At 40.6% G+C, this 25,784-nt stretch overlaps 1 protein-coding gene across 1 annotated transcript in view; it reads left to right on the forward strand.

Annotated features, from left to right (window-relative positions):
- Positions 1 to 25,784, forward strand: part of tma16 (translation machinery associated 16 homolog) — a 48,786-nt gene that overhangs the window by 12,351 nt on the left and 10,651 nt on the right. The window contains exons 3-5 of the mRNA XM_043698881.1: positions 7,089 to 7,126; positions 8,348 to 8,432; positions 11,901 to 12,049. Of these exons, the coding sequence (XP_043554816.1) occupies positions 7,089 to 7,126; positions 8,348 to 8,432; positions 11,901 to 12,049 (272 nt within the window). The remainder of the gene's footprint in view (positions 1 to 7,088; positions 7,127 to 8,347; positions 8,433 to 11,900; positions 12,050 to 25,784) is intronic.

A 25,784-nucleotide genomic window follows, 5' to 3' on the forward strand; every position in this document is an offset into this window, starting at 1 on the left:
TGGGGTACCTTATCTATACCAAAACTGCTGTTGATGCTGGGCATGTTAAAGTTTATCATGCCAAATTATTGAGAGAATGTATCTTGTGTTTTTCTATGGCATATTATCTTAGTTAGAAAAAGCAACCCCTTGACCTTTCATTAGTCTTTTAAAGGACTCGGACAAGACATTTCCCTGAGAAATGAAGCAAAGAATAACTGTCATCTTTCTGAGTTGAAACAGGCGCAGTATGTGCACATGCTCTTCTCTCTGGAAAGTGATATATGTAGCTTCCAGTATGTGCAAGTACACCATACTGCAAATCAGTTGTCACGTTAATTTTTTAAATATCAGGATTATTGTTTGACCGTCAGGGAGGCAATGGCCTCTTGGTCTGATCGCTGGACTGTTAATCCAGAGACTCAGCTAACGTTCTGGAGACCCGGGTTCGAGTCCTGCCATGGCAGATGGTGGAATTTGAATTCAGTTAAAAAATCTCGTCTCATGGTGACCATGAATCCACCGTCAATAGTCCGGGAAAGCCCATCTGGTTCACTAATGTCCTTTGGGAAAGAAAACTGCCATCCTTACCTGGTTTGGCCGACATGTGACTCCAGACCCACAGCAGTGTGGCTGAGTCTCAGTTAAGAATTGGCAATAAATGCCGCCTACCTAGCGATGCCTTCATCCCATGAATGAATAAAGAGAAACAAATTTAGCAAATGTTGTCCAATAACAGAATCAAAACTAATGTTAGGTTCTTTGTCACAAGTTTTGCAACGATGTCTGGTTGGCTACAGTCAGTACCTGTGGCTAATGAATGTTGAAGATGGTGGGTCAAGTCTAAATCCATGAGGCTACTTTGTCCTGGATGCTGTCAAGCTGCTTGACTGTTGGAGCTGCACTTATCCATGCAAGTTATTCCATTACATGTCTGACTTGTGGATGGTGGACAGGCTTTGAGTAGGTTGGCCATGAGTACGTCACCTCAGAACCTGGTCTCTATGTTGAGACCATCACTTTAAGTTTTCCTTTTCCAGTTTGCAATTAAAAGCTGAAGTTGAGAATTGACCTTTGAACTGCAGCTTGTTTTCCAAACAGACCAACAGACAGATGAGTGCTGTTGGGAACAGACCTGGGAAGATAATGCAGGTTAAGTACTGCTGTAAGGAAACTGTAGGTGATTCATAGAGTCCCTACAGTGTGAAAGAGGCCATTTGGTCTATCAAGTCTGCACTGACCTTCCGAAGAGCATTGCAGTCAGACCCAGGCCCGCATCATAACCTGCATATACCATGGCTGGTCCACCCAGCCTACCCCAGCCCTGGATATTATGGGGCAATTTAACATGGCCAATCTACCTAACCTGTCCATCTTTGGAATGTGGGAAGAAATTGGAGGACCTGGTGGAAACCCACATAGAAGAAGAGGAAGAATATGCAAACTCTACACTGATAAGTCACCTCAGGCTGGAATTGAACTCCAGTCCTTGACACTGTGAGGCAGCAGTGCTAACCAATGAATTACCTTGCCACCCATGACAGATTCAACACTGAAACGTTGCTATTGTTGTAATTCCAGTTTACTCCCTTCTGCAGTTTAAAAACTTTGGTTGCATTGTTGCCCTTTAACCTGCAGAGACTGTACCACAGAATCTACAGAATTTTGGAAGATGATAAGCATTGCTTCAAATGGTCAGCTTTAATACCCTGGGATGTAGATTCTCAAGTCCTGCATATTTAGACCATTATACCATAAGACATAGGAGCAGAAATTAGGCTATTCAGCCCATCAAGTCTGCTCTTCCATTCAATCATGGCTGATAAGTTTCTCAAACCCATTCTCCCACTTTCTCCCTGTAACCCTTGAACTCCCTGCTTCTCAAGAACCTATCTATCTCAGTCTTTAATATACTCAATGACCTAGCCTCCACAATGTTCTGTGGCAATGAAATCCATAGATTCACCACTCTCTGGCTGAAGAAGTTTCTCCACATCTCTGTTCTAAAAGGTCTCCCCTTTACCCTAAGGCTATGCCCTCGGTTCCTAGTCTCTCCTACCAATAGAAACTTATGGCCAGTTCATTCAGTATTCTGTATGTTTCAGTTTGATCTCCTCTTATCCTTCTAAACTTCATCAATTATAAACCCAGGGTCCTCAGACTGTTAAGCTCATATGTTAAGCTTTTCATTCCTGGGACCATTCTCATGAACCTTCTCTGAACATGCTCCAGGGTCAGTGCATCCTTCCTGACATATGGGGCCCAAAACTGTGCACAATACTCCAAATGAGGTCTGACTAGAGCCTTTTTGAGCCTCAGAAGTACATCCCTACTTTTATATTCAGGTCCTGTCAAAATAAATGCAAAGATTACATTTGCCTTCCTAAATACTAACTTTGAGGAGAAAGTGAGGACAGCAGATGCTGGAGATCAGAGCTGAAAATGTATTGCTGGAAAAGCACAGCAGGTCAGGCAGCATCCAAGGAGCAGGAGAATCGATGCTCATGCCCGAAACGTCGATTCTCCTGCTACTTGGAAAGGGCTCATGCCCGAAACGTCGATTCTCCTGCTCCTTGGATGCTGCCTGACCTGCTGCGCTTTTCCAGCAACAGATTTTCAGCTCTAAATACTAACTCAACCTGCAAGTTTACCTTGAGAGAATCCTGGACTAGGACTCCCAAGTCTCTTTGCACTTCAGACTTCTGAATCGTCTCCCCATTTGGAGAGTAGTGCATGCCTCTGTTTTTCCTACCAAAGTGCATGACCTCACACTTTCCCACATTGGACTCCATCTGCCACCTTGCCCACTCTCCTAACCTGTCCAAATCCTCCTGCAGCCTCCCTGCTCCTCGATGCTACCTGTTGTTAGCTTCCAGTCCGTTAATTTCTCCACTACTTGTTTTAACCAATAGGAATCTCCATCACTACCCCTTTCTGAATAGGCCTTTTCTTCTCTGGGAATTATTTGTGTCTTCTGTGAAGTTATTAAATTGTTGTGCTATTTCCTTTTCTGTTTTCAATTTTCCTGCTTCAGACTACATCTGTGCTAATCCTCTTACCTGTGTAGTTTTTACATACTATTTGAAGTTTGCTTTTATGTTTCATGCAAGTATATTCTCATTTCTGTATTCCCCTCTTAATCTATGTCTTGGTGTTCTTTTGCTCAGTTATAAACTACTCCCAGTTCACAGGCTTGCTGATTTTTCTAGCAATGTTTTATGACTCTGCTTTAGATCTAATGCTGTCCTCAATTTTGTTTGTTAGCTGTGGTTGGGCCACTTCTGTTTTAATTATGGACCTGAAAGGAACATACAACCGTTGCAATGCATGCAATTGTTCCATAATTATTAGCAATTGTCAATGATGGCACTGTAATGAGATTATCCAATCTATGGCAGCCAACCCGCACCTCATACCTTGGCAGTTTAGTTTTGTTTAGATTTAGGAACCAGGCTATGGATTAGACTACTTGAATTTCTATCCATTGAATATTATGGCCCATTCTTCCTGAAAGGAACTTGCACAAGATTATTAATTAAGCTCTTTGCATTCCAAAACACCCAATCTAGCTTGTTCCCTCATTGATTGCTGAATGTACTTGGCTAAATACACTCCAGGAATTCTTAAGTGGTATGCCCAGTCTATCGGTAGGTTAAAACACCTCTGATTATTGTAACACCCTTATATGCTTCTCTAATTTCCCATTTAATGCCACACTCTATCTTACCACTACTGTTTTGAGACAACGTCTAGTCATGTTTCATACCCCTCATGTAAAATCCAGACTAACTCTACATTTAGCTTTTTGTTCCTTCCTTGCTTTCTCACCATTGTTCATTCTTATTAACAATGCCACCCCACCTCCATTCATTTTGTCCTTCCTAAATACTCTTAGATATTCAGTTCTCAGCCTGGGAATCTCTCAGACATGTCTCTGTAATTGCAATTATATCGTACCAGTTTCCAACTGGAACTGTTCATTTATTCATCTTATTGTGAGTGGCCTGGCATTTGGACATGGTGCCTTTTTAAACAGCTTTCCAACGTTTTTTGCATTATCTGCCCTTGTTTACTGTGCCTTCACTTTTGTTTTCTAGCTTTCATTTCTTTCTTTGCACCCTTGTTAAAATCTCTCACTCAGGTTCTCATCAACCTGCCACTGCAGCTTAATCTTTTAATCTGTCAGTTTAAAAGATTTTAAAAATATAAAATGCTATTAGAGTCATAGAGATGTACAGCACGGAAACAGACCCTTTGGTCTAACCCGTCCATGCCAACCAGATGTCCCAACCCAATCTAATCCCATCTGCCAGCACCCGGCCCATATCCCTCTAAACCCTTCCTATTTTCAAGTTTCACAGCATCTTTCCGATAGGAAGGAGACCAGAACTGCAAACAATATTCCAATAGTGGCCTAACCAATGTCCTGTACAGCCGCAACATGACCTCCCAACTCCTGTACTCAGAACTCTGACCAATAAAGGAAAACGTATCAAACGCCTTCTTCGCTATCCTATCTATCTGCGACTCCACTTTCAAAGAGCTATGAACCTGCACTCCAAGGTCTCTTTGTTCAGCAACACTCCCTAGGACCTTACCATTAATTAATTTTTTGACAACAATTGGAATCCCTCACATCATTTTGCTTAATCTCAGTCATCCTTAATCATGGAGTCTGTATGGTCAGGGATCCATAAGTGACTTCCCCCAAATGGTGAATTTATGATTGCAATTAAATTGTATATGCTGTGGACCTTGTTTTTGAAGAAACTGAGGGATGGAGTAGAGAGGGAAGTAATGAAATCTATGAGAAACTTATCAAGGCCATCATCCAAGTAGAAGACTTCCCCTCCCTCTCTGTTTTTAATTCAATCACAGGAAATGGGCATTGCAGGTTAGGCCAATGTTTATTGTTTGTCCCAAGTTGCCCAGAAGGCAGTTTCGTGTCAACCATATTGCTGTGGATCTGGAGTTACATAAGGGCCAGACCAGGTATGAACGGCAGTTTCCTTCCCTAAATGTCGGAAGGTTTTTCCACCAATCAGCAATGGTTTCACATTAATCTTTACTTATCAGATTTTTATTGAGTTCCATAATCTGCCATGGCAGAATTCAAAACCCAAGTACCCAGAACGTGGCCTGGGTCTCTATATTACTAGACCACTGGCAATACCACTTGGCCACTGCTCATTCAAAATAGGACAGCATTGTTTTTTGACAGCATTCCTTCAACATGCATCCTCATCCCATTCTGAGCAAGTTGTGAATGGAGGTGTAGAAGAAAATGAAGCAACATAGCTGTCGGTGACATTAGATAAAGTGGATTTGGGCTAAGGTCATATATATATATATTTCTGTTTTGTACAGCACTATCATATAAACCTTTGACAACTGGCATAATTTAATTCTCTCCCTTGTTTTCCCTATCTGAAAGGCAGGATTGTTAATATCCCTGTGATCCCTGACACTTCACTAATATAGTCATTATTTGGGGCTCAGGTTGGACAGAAAATTTCACCAGAAGATTGGGCACTGTTAATAAGCTTGATATATATCAATTTTGTTGTATTTGTGCCGTCATTGCATATCAATGTACATGATTGGGAAGACTGGGTGAATTTTCCTCCTCTATTCTCTCGTGCTGTTGTCATCATTAATTAACCAAGTTACCATGTAATGAAATGAAACCTAGAACGGTTCTGATTTACTTAGTTAAGTTTAATACCAAACCGTGCACTTACTGTTGGGAAAGCTGTGTATCTTAATAGTCAGGAATTAAACAATGTTCAGAAATCTTTTTGATCTGTTTTGCTTAAACACTTAATTGTAAAATCTTGAAATTATTAACTGTAGAACATACGTAATTAATTGTTAAATAAATAGAGGAACCTCGATTATTCGGCATTCGATTAGTCGAATATTGGATTATCCGGCAAGATCGCAAGCTTCTAATGATTGGCTAAACTATGTTATCTGGCATTATCCTTTGGATATTCGGGGTTCCTCTGTATTGCTTGTGCCATGTCTAAGTAGGGTAGCATGCCAGAAATCAAGTCCCACTACTCCCTGTTCATCACCAAAGTTAAAGATTTTAAAATATTTGTAAAGGTTCCCCAGTTAGCCTGACTTTCATACGCAGGTTGACAGAAAGCATGGCAGAAGTTACCATTTATTACAAATAATTGACTGAAGCCAAAAGAATTAATTATGAACCATTGGCACAGATTAAAACTCTAGTCTCCCTATAAACTCCCCTCTTATACACAAGCACGAGGGCACACCCACAAACACCCCCCCCCCGCCCCCCAAGGGAGGCAGGTCAGTCAGTCCTGGGTGGATTAGTCCAAAGGTCAGAATACTGCTTTTTTTGTAGTCTTTCCCTGGATGCTTCCACTGGTATGCAAGAGGCACGGGGTAGCTTTTTCACTGACAAATGATCTCTGACTTACCAATTAGAAGTTCCAGCTTACAGCAACTGCTGAAGGAAAGATGAACTGGTTTTCATCAGGATTAAAGTGGCTTTTATTGCAGAGAATGGAGCTAACCCCTGTTATGGTGGAGATCTGATTGCTTTTCTGTATCTTGTTCGCTGTCCAAGCTGTAAAGCAACAACCACTTTGTAACCACCTCAAGCAGGCAGCTGTGTAAATGGTGCTGATAATGACTGTCAGCTTATTTGCAGTTAAAACATGCAGCACTCGAACAGCATTCCTTGCTTTTAAAAGAGTTACTTTCTCATTTCCGTCCACAATTAGAAATACCGGGAAAAAGTAAAAAGATGTGGTCTTTTCACTTGATCTAATTGTTAGCTGTATTCTTCCCTTCTGTTGGAATAGCATTTTGCTCAGAAATCTGATTAGTTCTGCTGCTGGTGAATAAGCCATTGTCCTCCCACAGCCACCACCAAGATTTAAGCACACGAACAGGAGCATAGGTACACCATAGATGCATATTTACCACTTTTTTCCCAAGCCCATTGGTGGCTTAACCCAAGTGGATTATTTTGGAACAAAAGATTTAGAATGCCATCAGTTATGTTGTGACAAAAGGTCTTAAGAAACTGCTGTCATTTTGCGATGTAATATCTTTTCTTAAAATTTTCTATCCAGGATAAAGAGTGGAAAGGCGATACGTCTGAACATAATTGGTGAGTAATAAAATTGTAGGGTGGGGATGAAAATGGAAGGTGATTGTAAAATTTGAAGTTGGGGAACCTTTGGGACTTCAGCTTTATAGCTGCAGTCAATGGTTTGCTTGCCTTTTTGAGATTTGTGTTGTGCAATGGCAAAGTTACTTGTGTGCAGACTTCAATACTAGCAGACCGGTACACTTTTTTTTTGCAGTATAAATATTTGCATACTGTTGTGCTTTCAAGTGCACAAATTTCAAACCTTGGTTGTCCAGATTCTTGTCTGATATCATGGTCCCTTGCCGTTGTACTGAATGTAGTGCTGAATTTATTTTTCAGTAGCTGGTTCTTCTCAAAGTCAATGCATTAACCTAACTTACACAGATGATTTCCCAATTTTCAAAGATTCAGTGCTAAATTAAATCTCTCAGAAAACAGTCGGATGATTATCTCGGAAAATGATTGTAGTAATAAGCTTCTAATTAGGCAGATGGGCAATTAAATAGCTCATGAAGAATTGAGAGGATTAACTATTATTCAGAGGAAGTTGCATCTCTTGGCAAGCTTCATCCAGTAGCAGAAATCATCATTGATTCAGTATGCTCCTCAGTTCCAAATTTTTTGAAGGTAAGAATATATTAACACTTGTTCAGACCAATTATATAAGACCATAAGACATAGGAGCAGAAGTAAGGCCATTTGGCCCATCGAGTCCACTCCGCCATTCAATCATGGCCGATGGGCATTTCAACTCCACTTACCCGCATTCTCCCCCCGTATATGGTTCTCCTTATCCCCAACTCCCTGCCTTGTAAGACTTTAAATAAGTTAAGAAGAAGCCACGATCAGAGTATAAATTATTTGGCTTAATTAAATTAATATCTTTTGCAGACAAAACGGTCATTTCCCCTTTGAATTTTTCTTGGGTTCTCAAGACGTACACTGGAATTAAGATAGATATTTCCTTATTTTGTAAATAGGTTTTTGCAGAGCTCAGGAGCTGCCTAATCTGCCTAGCTTTCAAATAATGTTGGAATTTTACTTCTGAACAGTGAGTAGTTTATCCTGCTAAAACACTCCTGGATGCTGGTGTGAGTTTCATTGCTAAATTCATTTTGTTTATTTCCATAAACTGTTGATAGGGATGGTGAACTATATTCAAATATGTGTTAAAGTCCTGATATTATTTTGCAAATTCATCTGTTTTCCTAATTAGAAAAACTTTGTTTTTTGATACAGGTGAGAAGCTGTTGTGGTTTCAAAGCAACCTAGAGCCTAACAAGACTGAGTACAGTAAGCAAGATGCCTGTGAGATAATAGAAAAGTAAGAGAGAGTTTGGATAAGTTTCAGAATGTTACTCCTTTAGCTTGAAGTGGAGCTGCAACTGGATGGTGCAGCACATTAGCTCACCTTTGCTCCAAGAGCTGCCACACAAATCATTTACGTATTTCTTACTTTCTTTGATTCTTATTATTTTGTCGAAAAGTAGATGCAACTTTTGTTGACAATAGCCTTTCTTTGCCAAAAAAATGCCTGAAATGGAAAACCAGAACCAGATTGAAACTGTTAACAAAACTTTGAACTTTGCATAAGTCGATATCTTCTTTGTTTAAAGTGTGGGGGGGGAAATCCCTAGCTCATTTCTGGTGACAGAGATCAAGAAATTGGAAGAGTTGCCCAGCTCGGAACTAGAAAAAGAAATCTTGATTGTGAGAACAAGCATTTAGCATAGAGAGACAGAGAGTGAGTCAAAGTTTGCCAGGGGCTGTCTGTCTAAAGACAGGACAAGAAGTATAGAGTTATTTAGGAATCAGGATATCCTGATTTTTAAATCACTGGGCACAAATGCAGCATTCCTAAGTTTGCACAGAGGAGTCCACAGTGTGAGGTTTTGAATGAAAGCTGAAACATTGCTTAAACAAGAGCTCACTGAATAATCTCTATAAACGTTTGAGTCTTGACGAAAAGCTGAAACAGTGAGGATAAATTAAAGTAAATTCTGGAGAGCTGAATTGCAAAAGGAGTGAATACATTGGTAAGTCTTAGCAAACTGGGCGGCATGATGGCTCTGTAGTTAGCACTGCTGCCTCACAGCGCCAGGGACCCGGGTTTGATTCCAGCCTCGGGCAGCTGTCTGTGTGGAGTTTGCACATTCTCCCGGTGTCCAGATGGGTTTCCTCCGGTTTCCTCCCACAATCCAACGGTGCGCGGGTCAGGTGAACCGGCCATGCTGAATTGCCCATAGTGTGAGGTGCATTAGTTAAGGGTAATTATAGGGTAGGGGAATGGGTCTGGGCGGGTTACTCTTTGGAGAGTCGTTGTTGAGCTGAAGGGCCTGTTTCCATACAGTAGGGAATCGAATCTAAAAAAAGGTTTTAGTGTTAGGTGTTAGTTCTTGTTTTGCTTATTTTTTATATGCAGCAAAGGTTATTTTCTGAAGAAATGGTATCTTCTCTGATTTATTTTAGTCAATTATTGGCTGTTTGAATGTCTGTTTTAACAGTAATGGCCTCTGCAGAGGTTTCAGTAATATGTAGGATAACTTAGGACAGTGTAATTTTTAATTTAATTTTAAAATGCAGGCCACAATGCTTTCTGAGTTTGAGCAGAGATTTTGTAGACTGACATGGAATGGTGCTTGCTGTCATTACACTTAGAACCTCCTTTTTTGTTGACTTTTGAGCAACAACTTAGTGAAGAAGCGAAAGGACAATATTCCATTTACTGCAAGTCTGTGGTAAAAGCAGTATGTGTGAAGAGAATGACTGCTAACATGTGGCTTGTTATATAACCAGTTCTGGTGAAAGTGAGGCAATACCCTTGTCCACTGACTATGCAACATTCACAAGCATGTTTCTTAGGGAGTCACCAAAAGTGTTTAGAAACAAAATCAGCAATTGCTAGAAAATCTGGGTTGAGTATAAGAATTGGGACGTAATGTTATGGTTGCACAGACATTGTTGAGGCCACTTTTAGAATACCATGTTCAATTCTGGTCTCTCTGCTATCGCAAAGATGTTGTTAAACTTAACAGTTCAGAGAAGATTGAGAAGGATGTTGCTGGGATTGGAAGGTTTGAGGTAAAGGGAGAGGCTGAGTGGGCTGGGGCTATTTTAGCTGGAGTGTTGGAGGCTGAAGGTGACCTTATAGAGGTTTATAAAATTATGCGGGAACGGATAGGGTGAATAGCCAAGGTCGTCTTCCTGGAGTAAGAGAGTCCAAAACTAGAGGGCACCGATTTAATGTGAAAGGTGAACGATTTCAAAGGTACCTGAGGGGCAACATGTATAGAACAAGCTGCCAGAGGAAATGGTGCAATTACAACATTTTAAAAGAATTTGAAAGGATACGTGAATAGGAAGGGTTTAGAGGGATATGGGCCAAATGCTGGCAAATGGGACTATTATTGGTTTAGGATATCTGGTCGGTGCAGGTGAGTTGGACCGAAGGGTTTGTTTCTGTGCTATATAATTCTATGACTCTAGATCTCAGCAGGTTTGGCAGCATCTGTGGAGAAAAAAACAGAGCTAATGTTTCCGGTCCAGTGACCATTCTTCAAAAGCTTCAGAGCCTTCCTTCTGAATTTTTCCAGAAATTTTGATTTTGTTTCTGATTTTGAGCACCTGCAGTTCTTTGGGTGTTTTTGGCTAAAAGGGTTTAGGTCAGTTTAAAATATTGAACTGAATTTTGTGTTGATGAGAATGGTGAAACTGACAATGCTAACTGTCATTTTGGAATAAGTCAGACAGGAATTTCAGGCTGCACATGCAAAATCCAGAAAGATCCCACATTGTAGTTGCCAGAAATGGTTAAGACTGGTGCGCACAGCAATAGCACATCTTTAATATGATAAATTTTAATTATTGAAAGACCACTTCCCTGAAAGTATAATTTTGCAATTTTAGAGATTTGACTTGTTATTATTTAGTATTGGGAATGTTAAAATAAATGCTTTTATGTTTTCTGTTAATCTTATTCCTCTTGATTGCCATTTTCTCAGTCTTCTGCTTTATATATATGCTTTAAGCCTAGTTTCCCCATTCTGCTTTATACTTCCTACTTTAATTGACAGATTGGCTGAATGTTGGGTTGGAATTGTCGCAATACAAGGCTGTGTAGGGTATCTAATCTGAACACAGGTGGCTCTAGTAAAGTAGAGGGGTTCTGAAGGTCTAATCACGGTCATGGGGAGCATTGGAAAGTGGATCATAGTTGGGAAGAATGATGGAACTTACTGAGATTTGATTCCGGACTTCAGGGCAGCAGGCAGATTACTGCCTGCCTCCTGGCCAAAAACATGGCTCTAAAGGCATCTGTTGGTTGGATTTGCCCATTCTCGCCTGCTGAGATTTCCAAGTGCAGGGAAAGCAACTACTGTGCAATCATGCAGTTTCATTACAATATTTACGTGGCCAACCCATCTCCCATGAGCAAATGAGTTGTCTGCTCCAAGTTCTACTTCTATCAAAACTGGAAATTCATTGGGTTCAAGGAGATTTTGGTTTCCTTTCAAATTTCTTGCTTTTTAACTTCCCACCTGAACTAAGCCAGTCCATTTATTTGTGACTTAAAATTCCCCTTAGTTAAAGAGCCTCAGTGCTGCTTGAACTATACTCAATTACTCTGCAGAGGGAGCATACTGGATCAGGCACCAGATTACAACAAATCTGCTCAAAATCTTGCTGAAACCTTTTGGGCACATTCCGTACAGTGAAATGTAAGGCTAATTCTGCAGTATTTATTATGACATATGATTTTTCACTTAGAAATCTGACTTGTATCCTACTCCAGGTATTTGCACAGGTTCGATTCTGAGTTAGAACAAATTGAATTGGCGAATACTATCAAAGGCAGACAAGGAAGACAGCATGAAGCTCGGGAAGCCGTTCTCAAGCACAGCATTGAACGTGAGAGAACTTTGTATGAAGAAAGTGGAATAGGTATGAACGCTTAATTTGTTGCAATGCCAGTCCTCTCCTATAAATCTTCTTGAAGGATTGCTATTTTGGTAAGTTTCAAAGTTTGTTGGAGTGTGGCTTTCTGAAGGTGACCACAAGGGTGATTTTGAGTTTTGTCTTTAATTATATTGTGCCCTAATTTCATAAGGTTAGGAACAGGGGTAGGTTAAACCAGTCACTTTCTTGAGCATGTTTGACTGTCTTCTAAATCATGAACCAGAAGGGCACCAATATCCTGGGGGGTAGGTTTGCTAGCACTCTATTGTTCTATGTTCTATGGCTGTTCTGGACCACAAGTTCATTAATCTTTCTCTGTAACCCTAGATACTACCACTGAAGGACAAAACAAAAAGTGTTTTAAAAGCCAGGCGAGGTGTTTTGTCCTGCTGGGTGTCTTCAGCACTCCAGTCAATATACTATAAGGGTCTTTTGCTTTTGCAACATTCGGTTTACTGAAATGCTTTGAGTGCTGGGCCCATCACTGTTTGTTATCTATATCAATGATTTAGACGAGAATGTACAAGGCATGATTAGTATGTTTGCAGATGACGCTAAAATAAGTGATATCATGGACAGTGAGGAAGGTTATCAGAAATTGTAGCAGGACCGTGATCAGCTGAGGAAGTGGGCCGAGAAATGGCAAAATGGAGTTTAATATAGGTAAGCGTGAGGTCTTGCATTTTGGAAAGTCAAATCAAGGTAGGAGTTTCAGGGAGAATGGTAGGGCCTTAAGGAGTGTCATGGAACAGAAGGACCTTGGAGTTCAGGTGCATGGTTCTCTGAAAGTGGAGTCACAGGTAGACAGGGCAATGAAGAAGACTTTTGGCACACTGTCCTTCATCAGTCAGGGCACTGAGTACAGAAATTGGGAAGTTATAATGCAGTTATACAGGACATTGGTGAGGCCGCACTTGAAGTATTGTGTTCAGTTTTGGTCACCTTGTTATAGGAAGGAAGTTATTAAACTGGAAAGAATGCAAAAGAAATTTACAAAGATGTTGCCTGGACTCAATGGTCTGAGTTATAGGGAGATGTTGGGACAAGCTAGGAAGTTTTTCTTGAGAGTGTAGGAGACTAAGGGGGGGACCTTATAGAGGTGTATAAGATTATAAGAGGCATGGATAGAGCAAATGCACTCTTTTTTCCCAGGCTTGGGGAATCGAGGACCAGTGGGCATCAGTTTAAGATTAAAGGGGAAAGAATAAAAAGGAACCTGAGGGCAACTTATTTTTTCAGAGGGTTGTATGCACGTGGAATGAGCTACCAGCGTAAGTGTTTGAGGCAGGTACATTAACAACATCTAAAAGGCATTTGGACAAATACATGGATAGGAAAGGATTAGGAGGGTATGGGCCAAGTGCAGAGAAATGGGGTTTGCGTGGGCGGACATTTTGGTCGGCGTGGACCAGTTTGGACCAAAGAGCCTGACTCCATGCGGTAGGGCTCTATGACTCTTGAGTGTCAAATGAGTGGACTAAATTTGCAGGGTTTTAGAATGAAGTCAAGCAGTAACATCTGTTTGGAGTTTTGGCTGGAGATAGAACATACAGAACAGTACAGGCCCTTCGGCCCTCAGTGTTGCGCCAACCTGTGAAACCAATCTGAAGCCCATCTAACCTACACTATTCCATTATCATCCATATGTTTATCCAATGACTATTTAAATGCCCTTAAAGTTGGCGAGTCTACTACTGTTACAGGCAGTGCAATCCATGCCCCTACTACTCTCTGAGTAAAGAAACTACCTCTGACATTTGTCCTATATCTATCACCCTTCAATTTAAAGCTATGTCCCCTCTTACTAGCCATCATCATCTGAGGAAAAAGGCTCTCACTGTCCACCCTATCTAACCCTCTGATTATCTCATATGTCTTAATTAAGTCACCTCTCAACCTTCTTCTCTCTAATGAAAACAGCCTCAAGTTCCTCAACCTTTCCTTGTAAGACCTTCCCTCCATGCCAGGCAACATGGTAAATCTCCTCCGAATTCTTTCCAAAGCTTCCACATCCCTCCTATAGTGCGGTGACCAGAACTGTATGTAATACTTTAAGTGTGGTCGCACCAGCATGACCTCGAAACTCAATCCTTTTACCAATAAAAGCTAACACACACCGTATGCTATCTTAACAACCCTATCAACCTGGGTGGCAACTTTCAGGGATCTATGTATGTGGGCACCGAGATCTATCTGCTCATTTACACTACCAAGAATCTTACCAAGTTAAAAATCACACAACACCAGCATATAGTCCAACAAGTTTAATTGGAAGCACACTAGCTTTCAGAGCGACGCTCCTTCAGGTGATAGTGGAGGGCTCTATCCTAACACAGAATTTATAGCAAAAATTTAAAGTGTGATGTAACTGATGATTTTTGCTAAAAATTCTGTGTTAGGATTGAGGCCTCCACTATCACCTGATGAAGGAATGTCGCTCCGAAAGCTAGTGTGCTTCCAATTAAACCTGTTGGACTATAACCTGGTGTTGTGTGATTTTGTACACCCCAGTCCAACCCCGGCATCTCCAAATCAAGAATCTTACCATTAGTCCAGTACTCTGCATTCCTGTTGCTCCTTTCAAAGTGAATCACCTCACACTTTTCCACATTGAACTCCATTTGCGACCTCTCAGCTCAGCTCTGCAGCTTATTTATGTCCCTCTGTAACCTACAACATCCTTCTGCACTATCCACAACTCTACCAACCTTAGTGTCATCCGCAAATTTGCTTCCTTCCTTCAACACCCTCATCCAGGTCGTTAATAAAAATGACAAACACCAATGACCTCAAAACAGATCCTTGTGGTACACCACTAGTAACTGAACTCCAGGACGATCATTTCCCATCAACCACCACCCTTTTGTCTTCTTCCAGCTAGCTAATTTCTGATCCAAACTGCAAAAACACCCTCAATCCCATGCCTCTGTATTTTGTGCAATAGCCTACCTTTGGGATCCTTATCAAATGCCTTGCTGAAATCCATATACAGCACATCAATCGCTTTACCCTCATCCACCTGTTTGGTTGCCATCTCAACTCAATAAGGTTTGTGAGGCACTATCCCTAATCATATTATTCCTTTCCAGATTATTATAAATCCTACCTCTTATAAACTTTTCTAACACTTCACCCACAACCGAAGTAAGGCTCACTGGTCTATAATTGCCAGGGTTATCTCTACTCCCCTTCTTGAACAAAGGAACAACATTTGCGATTCTCCAAACTTCTGGCACTATTCCTGTAGACAATGATGACTAAAAGATCAAAGTCAAAGGCTCAGCAATCTCCTCCCTGGCTTCCCAGAGAATCTGAGGATAAATCCCATCAGGTCCAGGTGACTTATCTATTTTCACACTTTCCAGAAACACTAACACCTCCTCCTTGTGAACCTCAATCTTACCTAGTCTAGTAGCCTTTATCTCAGTATTCTCCTCAACAACATTGTCTTTTTCTGATGTGAATACTGATGGAAAAATATTCATTTCAAGCTTCCCCATCTCCTCTGGTTCCGCCCACAGCTTCCCATTACTGACCTTGATTGGCCCTCATCCTACTCCAGGTGAAAGTGAGGACTGCCGATGCTGGAGATTGGGGTTGAGAGTGTGGTGCTGGAAAGATTTTTTAAAAATGTCGATTTGCCTGCTCCTCGGATGCTGCCTGACCTGCTGTGCTTTTCCAGCACCACACCCTCGACCCTAATCCTACTCCAATGATTGTTTTATTCCTGACATATCTGTTGAAAGCCTTAAGGTTTTCCTTGATCCTATCCGCTAATGAATTCTCATGTCCCCTCCTGGATCTTCTTAGCTCTCTCTTTAGGTCTTTCCTGGCTAACTTGTAACTCTCAAGCGCCCTAACTGAGCTTTCACATCTCATCCTAATATAAGACTTCTTTTTCCTGTTGACAAGACATTCAACTTCCTTAGTAATCCACGGCTCCCGTGCTCACAATCCCTTTAACATTGTCTTGTGCACCTGCCTATAGTTGAATGAGGTGTCCTCCTTTTGTGCATCAATGGATGTGGTAGGGGTACTGAATTTGGGTTTATTTCATTCGGTTTGAAATGCTTGGCTTTATTTGTAGTTTGGTTTTATATTTTGAACGTGGGAGCCATTTCTTGCAGCTTCACCAGATCGGTGCACTATTCAAAAAAAAAGCTCCTGTTGCAATATGTTATAAATCAGCTGACTTGGCGAGATGGATCTTGGGGATGAGAGATGATCTTGGTCACAGGTTAAATAAATATTGTGAGAGTTTTCAATTCTGCCTGCTCAGAATATCTCTCAGGAGCCCAGTTTCAGGTTGTCAGACTTTTCCACTTAGCACAGTGTTGGTTGCACATTACACAACGGACAGTGTCCTCACTGTGAAAACTTTGTCTTCACATTAAAGTTGTCAGTCTCCGGTCATTTGGCATCTTTTATTAACTTGCAGGGCAGTGTGGTGAATTTCACATCAGGGGTTGGCAAGTTGCCAATTAAGGATTATTGCTTGTTGCTATGTTGCAACTCATTCATGTTCAGCTTCCAAGCTTACCCCAAACGCACTGAAACAGCTAAGAGGCAAGAATTTTTGTTATAGAAGTTAAGAGCGGGTATCTGGTGACTTCAACCAGCCATTGGCTGCAGACAGTCCCCATTTTGGTCAGCGTGATCCATGATCACCAGCTGCACGAACTCCAATTTCTATTAACTTTGTCATCCAAAGTTTGTCAGCCCTTTATGACCATCATTGTACATATCTAATTGCGGTATGCTCTGGAAACACAGAGCTGTATTGCGGAGTGCAACGGCACCTAGTATTGAGAGGCTGTTGCTAGCATATGTTGCGCTCATGGATGGGACCAGGCTGCATCTCAGTGCTACTTGTTTCCTCTGTGAGCACTCATTCACTTAGTGCTTAACTGTGTCCTTACAGAATCTGTGACTTAACTTGACATACCAATTAGTGCAGTCACACAACCTCACAGCTGACCTTGCTGGTCAGTGTGAGGCTCCTTTCGGTCATGACTGAGCATGGGTTGCATCCTCATTGTTTTGGCACGTCTGGGTTGAACCTAGCTTGGATGGGCATGGCGAATGAGAGAGTGGGAGCAGGAGGGATATTTAATACTTAATTTTAACGATTGAACGCGGTGCCAGAGCCTTCAGGTCGGTTTTCCACCTAGCCTATCTCAGAAACCAGTTGTCCCCTCAACTGTTTGCGGATCACCTCCCAATTTATTGTGGTCCTCCTGACCAAACTCGGGAGGTGTGGACAGCCATTCTTACAGGTTGGGCCTTCAGAATTGGGGTTTGTCTGTACTCTGTGAACCTGACTCAGTCAGGGCCTTAGGTGCTGATGCATTAATCTGTGTATATTTAATAAATAGCAGTATTAATTCATTTATTGTAAATCATTAAATTAGTGACAAGTAAAATTTTATTTTATTTTATTTTATTGCACTTCATGGCCAGTATTCCACTGCTTGATTTCAGGCGACTGGTCATCTTTTGCCACAACTTCAGTATTTTCAAACTCGGGGTTCTTTGATTCCAAATGGAGACCATGTGTCCTCTTGCTTATTCACCACACTCCGCTGTGTGGGCATCTGAAGAAAATCCATTGCAAAACCATCTCTTCTCTTTCTTTTTCATGGTAATCACTTCCATTTTGGAAGAAACGGTGAGATGGAGAGATTGACCAAACCAAACATGGGTCCTGAATCAGATTGTTCCTTCTAGAAAAGATATTTTAGAAAAAGCATTTAACTTCATGAACTAAGCCTTTCAATAAGTTGCAAATTAGTTGCCTGATTAGGAAGTTTTGTATTGGACCTAAGGAGTGGCACTTTATTGAAATGTATTCTTCCTCTCCACCCATCAGCAACTTTCTTGTCCCCTTACACTGATCCAGCTTGTACATCAGCCTTTTTAAAAAAAAAAACTCCATGTTTTCACATTTCAATCCTTTCAGGATCCTCTTTTGTTTAAATAAAAATTGAACCTATTTTTCTAATCAACCTGTTCAGAGATATTATTACACACTGCTGGAGCAGGTGGAACTTGAAACTGGGCCTTTGGATTGGAGGTAGGAACACTACCACCGTGCCAGAAGAGGGTCCTTCAGAATCCCCTTTATTCTTCTGGAGCGGGAGGCCTGGGTTCAAGCTCCACCCGCTTCAGAGGTGTGTAATAACTTTGCTGAACAGGTTGGTTAGAAGATAGGTTAAAATGTAAAAAAAAACACTGCACTTAATGCGTTTTGCATGTAAATTAATCAATCAGAAAACGCAGATGATTTGCTGGCGGTGGTTAATGGGTGAAAAAGTACCATGGTGATTTGGGTGATGGCTTTTAAAAGGGATCGGGTTGTAAAAGCACTTCTGAATAAAGGAAAGAAAACAAAATGACACTGCCCTTGGGGGTAGTATGTCTATTTGAATAAATGTGAAGCTTGGTCGCACATGTAGTTTGGCTCAGTGGAGAATTTAGTGTAACTTAAGGCATGGGCAGCATTTGCTGTTTAAAACTTGCTGCCCTCCTTTGAACAATATCATCGAGTGGGGTAAAAGTACATTTATGCTATTAGACAAGAGCTTTCAAAAGCTCTTAGGGGCAGATGTTTGCAGATAAAGGGATAGCTGGAAATCGGGAAGCCCTCAGAAATGAGATAACGAGAGTCCCGAGACAGTATATTCCTGGTAGGGTGAAAGGGAAAGGCTGGTAGGTATAGGGAATGCTGGATGGCCAAAGAAATTGAGGGTTTGGTTAAGAAAAAGAAGGAAGTATATGTAAGGTATAGACAGGATAGATCGAGTGAATCCTTAGAAGAGTATAAAGGCTGTAGGGGTATACTTAAGAGGGAAATGAGGAGGGCAAAACGGGGACATGAGATAGCTTTGGCAAATAGAATTAAGGAGAATCCAAAGGGTTTTTAAAAATATATTAAGGACAAAAGAGTAACTAGGGAGAGAATAGGGCCCCTCAAAGATCAGCAAGGCGGCCTTTCTGTGGAGTCACAGGAGATGAGGGGGGTACTAATAGGGTATTTTGCATTAATATTTACTGTGGAAACGGACATGGAAGATATAAGATGTAGGGAAATGGATAGTGACATCTTGAAAAATGTCCTTATTACAGAGGAGGAAGTGCTGGATGTCTTGAAGTGCATAAAAGTGGATAAATCCCCAGGACCTGATCAGGTGTATCCTAGAACTCTGTGGGAAGCTAGGGAAGTGGTTGCTGGGCCTCTTGCTGAGATACTTGGTATCATCGATAGTCACAGGTGAGGTGCTGAAAGACTGGAGGTTGGCTAACGTGGTGCCACTGTTAGAAAGGTGGTACGCACATGCCAGGGAACTATAGACCAGTGAGCCTGGCATCAGTGGTGGGCATGTTGTTGGAGGGAATCCTGAGGGACAAGATGTACGTGTACTTGGAAAGGCAAGACCTGATTAGGAAGAGTCAACGTGGCTTTATGCATGTGAAATCATATCTCACAAATGACCACCAGTAAATGTGCTGTAAATGATTGAAATTGCTGTAAATGAATGATCACCTGTGCTGTAAATAAGTGTATGACCAAAAGATTGTGCTCTTGATCAACCCTGTTTTTAAAACTCAGATTTTTTTTCCATTTTAGAATTTTTGGGTGATAAGTTCTCTAACCTTTCTGCTCTGTTAAGTACTCATTTTTATTGTTCGATTTAGTTGTCACACTTATTTCCCTACTGTTCAGTGTGATATTTTTGTACATGTGGTCTTCAGATAATGCAATTCTAGTTTGTCTGTTTAAGGGGAAGAATATAGCCCAGAATTTAGAGTCTGACTAAATCAAAAGTTATGAATTAAAACATTTCAGTTAAATCTTCACAAATATTTAGAAGACATTAGCCTAAATTTTGTTTACTGGCATTCCTGAGGCATGCCAGAAGCTCACCTGAGAAAATTAATCCAACCTAAAAGATGAGTTAATTAAAAACAACTAGCATAAATATGTAGAGTCAGCTTGTTTATGACAAATTTGATAGCTTTCTTGTGTTAATATGCCATAATTACGACACTCTGAAATTTGTATAAAGGAGACTTATTGGTAAAATTAAGGCATGTAGTCACTCAGATTCAAGAGTTATCAGTCAAGCTTGTTTATTAAACTGTTGGGATGCATCATAGGGGCCTGAATCAAACTGATACTCGAGTTTTGGCGGAACTACTGACTTAGTATTTTGTGTCAGTCTGCGCTCCTGTAGCTGAGTTAACGTTCCACTTTGGAAATTGGTGTTGTGTTCTGTATTGAGTAGCATTATAAATATATTAAAATAACAGTATCACTCTGGCTATATGTTTAAGGAAAACCCAAAATTGATAGGGTGGATAATATCTAATTATTGATGATTAAAAGATGGGACTGATGCTTCCTGCTGTCCTTAGGATTGTATTTGCTGGAGTTCAGAAGAACAAGGGTTGATCTCATTGAAGCTTATAAAATTCAGATAGGACAAACTAAGTTCAATGCAGGAAGGATGTTCCTGATGATGGAAAGCCCAGAACCAGGACTCACAGTCAAAAGACACAGGGTGTACCATTTAGGACTAAGCGAAAATGGGTACTGCAGATGCTGGAGATTAGAGTCAAGATTAGAGTGGTGCTGGAAAAGCACGGCAGGTCAGGCAGCATCCGAGGAGCAGGAAAATTGACGTTTCAGGCAAAAGCCCTTCAATTGGAAGGGCTTCATCATTTAGGATTAAGACAAGCAGAAATGTCTTCACCCACTGAGGGGGAGCTTATAGAATTCACTACCAGTGAAAGACAAAACATTGTAAGATTTCAAGTGGATTGAATATATCACTTAGGGCTATAGGGCTGAAACATTATGGGGGAATGTTGGAACTGGCTGCTGAGTTCAGTGATCAGCCATGGTCATAATGAATGGTGAAGGCGGCTCGAAGGATCAAATGGTCTATTCTTCAAATTTGCTATTCGCCCCACCACCACCCAAACGTCCTGTATCGCCAGTAGTTCAGATGAGGTGTTGTTCTGTTGGCGAGATTTTAAATTAGTGCCGCAGGGGAATGGGAACCAAAGTGTAGGCTTAGATGGGTCAGATTCTGATCGGATACAGGAGGTAGAACATTAGTTAGTGATACAATCAGTATCTCAGAAAGACAAAAGAAATGTGGATTAAAAAGCATCCAGTAAAGAAAATTGATGGGTTTGAGCTGTTTATGCTTTAATGCAAGGAGAATTACAGAGTCATGGAAAAATGGAAATGGATCCTTTGGCCCAACTCATCCGTGCCAACTTGTTTTCTAACTGAACTAGTCCCGTTTGTCTGCATTTGGACTATATCCCTCTAAACTCTTCATGTCCATGAATCTGTCTAAATGTATTTTAAATGTTGTAATTGTACTTACTCACTTTCTCTGGCAGCTTGTTCCATATATGCACCACTTTCTGTTTGAAAAGGTTGCCCCTCAGGTCCCTTTTAAATCCTTCCCCTCTCACCCTAAACCTACACCCTCTAGTTTTGGACTCCTCAACTCTGGGGAAAAGACCCTGGTTATTCACCTTATCTATGTGATTTTATAAACCCTCAGCCTTTTATGTTCATGGAAAATGTTCTAGCCTATCTAGCCTCTCCTTATAACTCAAGCCCTCCAGTCTCAGTAACACCCCTGTAATTTGTTTTTGTACTCTGTCCAGTTTAATAACATTCTATAGCAGGGTAGCCAGAATTGTATGCAGTACTCCAAATGTGGCCTTACCAATGTGTTGAACAGCCATAACATACCGTTCTAATTCCTGTACTTAGTGTTCTGACCGATGAAGGCAAGCATGTCAAATGCCTACAAACAAGGCAAATGAACTGAGGGTGCAGACTCATGGCAGCATGATGTCATTGCTATAACAGAAACCTGGTTAAAAGCGGGGCAAAATTGGCAGCTCAGTATCCCTGCATAAAGTATTTTCAGGCGGGATTGAGTGGCTGAGATAAAAAGGGGGGCAGTGGATTGCAGTATTGAGGGAAAAAAAAATCAATTACAGCTATGAGAAGAGTTAACAGGTTAAGAAATGAGGCTTTATGGGTTGACCTTAAAAAAGGGGCAGTCGCACTACAAGTAGTATACAACAGACCCCCAGTGAGAGAGGGATAGAAGAACACATACGTAGACAAATTTTTGCCTGTGAGTGACAGGACAATAATTTGGGAGACTATCACTAGCCCAATATCTATTTGGTTTCAAGCAATATAAAGGGGTATTGAGGGTGAAAAATTCATGTTCTATGTCTAGGAAAATTTTTATTAAACAATATGTGAGAAGTCCAATTAGAGGAGACACAATTCTGACTTTGTTTTTGAGAAATGAAGATGGGCAAGTGGGTGAAGTCATTGTCGGCGACCGTTTCGGGTATAATGACCACAATTCGGTGAGATTTCATATTATTCTGGAAATGGACAAAGCTAAATTGGGAGTTAAACTGGGAAACTTGATTCCTGATGAAGGGCTTATGCCTGAAACATCGATTCTCCTGCTCCTGGGATGCTGCCTGACCTGCTGTGCTTTTCCAGCACCACTCTGATCTAGACTCTGATTTCCAGCATCTGCAGTCCTCACTTTCTCCTTAAACTGGGAAAAGGCAAATTTTACAAAAGTGATTTAGCTGAGGTGGAGTGGGCAGGATTCCCAGAGGATAAATCATTGATAAACCAGTGGAAGGCACTAAAAAGTGAGATCCTTAGGACACAAAGCAGACATGTCCCCTCCAAGTATAATAATGGCACCCCATGGTTGTCTAGAAAAATACAGGGAAAGATTAAACAGAAAAAGAAAGCTCCCCAAAAAAAACTTGAAACCACAGATAGTGAGAGGAGTATGGAGAGTACAGGGGTCAAATTTAAAACAAAAAGGAAATCAAAGAGAAGGCATGAAAAATTATCAGCAAAAAGGAAAACCCAACGATGTTTTGCCTGTATATAGAGAGCATAAGTTAAGGGAAAAGTGGGAACTATCAGATATGAAGAAGAGAATTTGTGTGCAGATACAGTGGGTATGGAAAAAAAAATAAATGAAGTTTTTGTGTCAGCATTGTTATGGACCAGACCAAACCCCCTCAAAATATATTAGGAACATATATTCCTATATATGTTTATATATAAACATATATATATGTTTTAAAGGTGAATGTAAGGTGTTGCTTTTCAGGTGCAGTTTGATTGGTCAAACTGCTGGATTTAAAGCAAAACACACTTTATTCATCCACTATAGTTAAAATACAACAGAAGAAAGAAAGAATTGGAATAACTTAAGCCTGTTGGAAAACTTAACAAAATAGATGCAGTAGCTGTTACTAATTAACTGTTCTAATATAGTAAGATGCCTTACACGCATTCTTGGCAAAAAGCAAATTCAGAAAACAAATTGTCTCACATGCAGCTCCAGTAGCAGGAAGAAACCCGCAAGCATTTGGCTGTAATCGAGAGAGGAGGAAAATAGCTTCTGCTTCTTCAAGATCTCAACAGCAATTGCTCAAAGCTAAAACTAAAAATCCTGGTTCTATGGGAGCATGACCACACCCATTCAAGCTACGTGTATTTTTCCAACATTAAAAAAAAAACCCAAGGCCTCACAAACTTTAGTGGCTATGTTAGACCACTTGATACCTTTACTTTAAAACCTCTCTTTAAAAAAAAGGACCAAATAAAGCTCTTAAAAGTCACAGCATTTACAAAGGAAAAGATGATGTGGATATAGTAATCGCAGAGGAACAGTATGAAATATTGGACAAAATAATCATAATGATAATCTAGTGTTAGAAAAGTTAGAATCCTTGAAAGTCAATAAGTCACCAGGGTCAGATGGATTGTTACGTAGTGTGTTGAAAAGAAATCAGGGAGTAAATGGGGGCAGCATGGTGGCTCACTGTCAAGATTAGAGTGGTGCTGGAAAAGCACAGCAGGTCGGGCAGCATCTGAGGAGCAGGAAAATCAACGTTTCGGGCAAAAGCCCTTCATCAGGAATGGGGAAGCTGTGAGACAAATAGGAGGGGAGGGTGGAGCTGGAGGGAAAGTAGCTTGGAAGGTGATGGGGTGATGGTGGTAGATCAGTGCAGAGGGTGGAACAGAGAGGTGAGAAGGAAGATGGACAGGTGGGACAGTTCAAGAGAACGGTCCTGAGTTGGAGGGTGGGATCTGGGATGAGGTGGGGGGGATGGGAGATAAGGAAACTGGTGATATCGACATTGACCCTGTGTGGTTGGAGGGTCTCAAGACGGAAGATGAGGCATTTTTCTTCCAGGTGTCAGTAGCTAGGACTTGGTGGTGGAGGTGGCCCAGGCCCAGTTCTGAGCGTTAGAGAAAGTTCCCTAAAAAAGTAAACTGCACTTGTGTAATTTATAGTTCATAAAAATAATTAATTAGAGCCAGCGACTGCATTTGAACTGGATGATAAATTGTTGTCCTCTATATTCTTGGTTCCATGTGTAATGAATGTGAACCAAATTCTCCTCCTTCCTTCCACCCCATCTCTACTTGCGATAATTTGACATTCACAAGGCAAAATCCGTGTCAAAATGTTTTCTGATGCATCAACTTCACTTTTATTTTGGTACAATTAGTCCTCCAAAGTACCTAACATAACTTGAAGAATTTGCTATAGGAGTGAGGAGTGACTGGAAGAAGGTTGATGTTGCTGACGGGTTTTTCTGTTATGTTTTGGAGGAGCTGGTGTTGGACTGGGGTGTACAAAGTTAGAAATCCCACAAACCATGTTATAGTCCAACAGGTTTATTTGGAAGCACTAGCTTTCAGAGCACTGCTCCTTCATCAGGTCGCTTTGGGCAGGACCATTAGACACAGAATTTATAGCAATTGATTACAGTGTCATGCAACTGAAATTCAGTATATTTTATCCTGTTATTGAAGATGCTAGTTAAATACTTTATCATCAGTCCTTGGAAAATATATGAACCATTCATAATATATTATTCCTCAGCAGTACGAGCACGGTTTAACTTTATATTGTGTTATCCTATCTTATATGGAGTTTAGTTTGTTTGCACATTTCTGTAACACAAAATGGTTTAGGCTTTAAGAACCACTAAACAGTGAGTGAACTTTTGTTCTGGGAGAAAAAAACAGAGACATACAGAATAGTTATTCTTCATTAAAAGCTACACAGACTTTTATCCATCAAATGTTAATGGAAAATTTGTATTTCTTGGGTACTATCATTTATTTGAATTATTGGAAATTAGGCCCATGAGTAATCACCTCTTGAAATGTAACCTGACTAATGCACTTACGTTTTGCTTTGGTAGTATAAATAATTTATAATTCCCTTGTTACTACTAAGATAGAATACTTGAGTTAACTCTGAAGCCCATTTTAAGTGTACATCTGTTAGCACAGGAGTCAAAAGGCTTTCCAGAATTAGGCTACTGCCTAAAAAAGAGGAGCAAAACAGTTGAATCTCTATCTTTATATTTCTATTCTTTCTGTGCCAAAACAGTAGGAGGTTTGAATTAATTCTGAACTTTCTTTTAATGTTGCTCTTTAATTGTTGCAACTGACTTATATGAAATAGTCAAAATTGATTATATTTCTTCTGTTTTCCACTTCTTCACCATTGAATGGGAAACCCACTTTCTGGCATTTTGGTTGTTTTGCATAATGCTACGTTTTATTAATATGCTTTAAAACTGACTTTTAGTACTGGATTTTATTTTTTAGCTCCAA

Source organism: Chiloscyllium plagiosum, chromosome 1 (genome assembly GCF_004010195.1).
Source record: "Chiloscyllium plagiosum isolate BGI_BamShark_2017 chromosome 1, ASM401019v2, whole genome shotgun sequence".
Lineage (NCBI taxonomy): Eukaryota > Metazoa > Chordata > Chondrichthyes > Orectolobiformes > Hemiscylliidae > Chiloscyllium > Chiloscyllium plagiosum.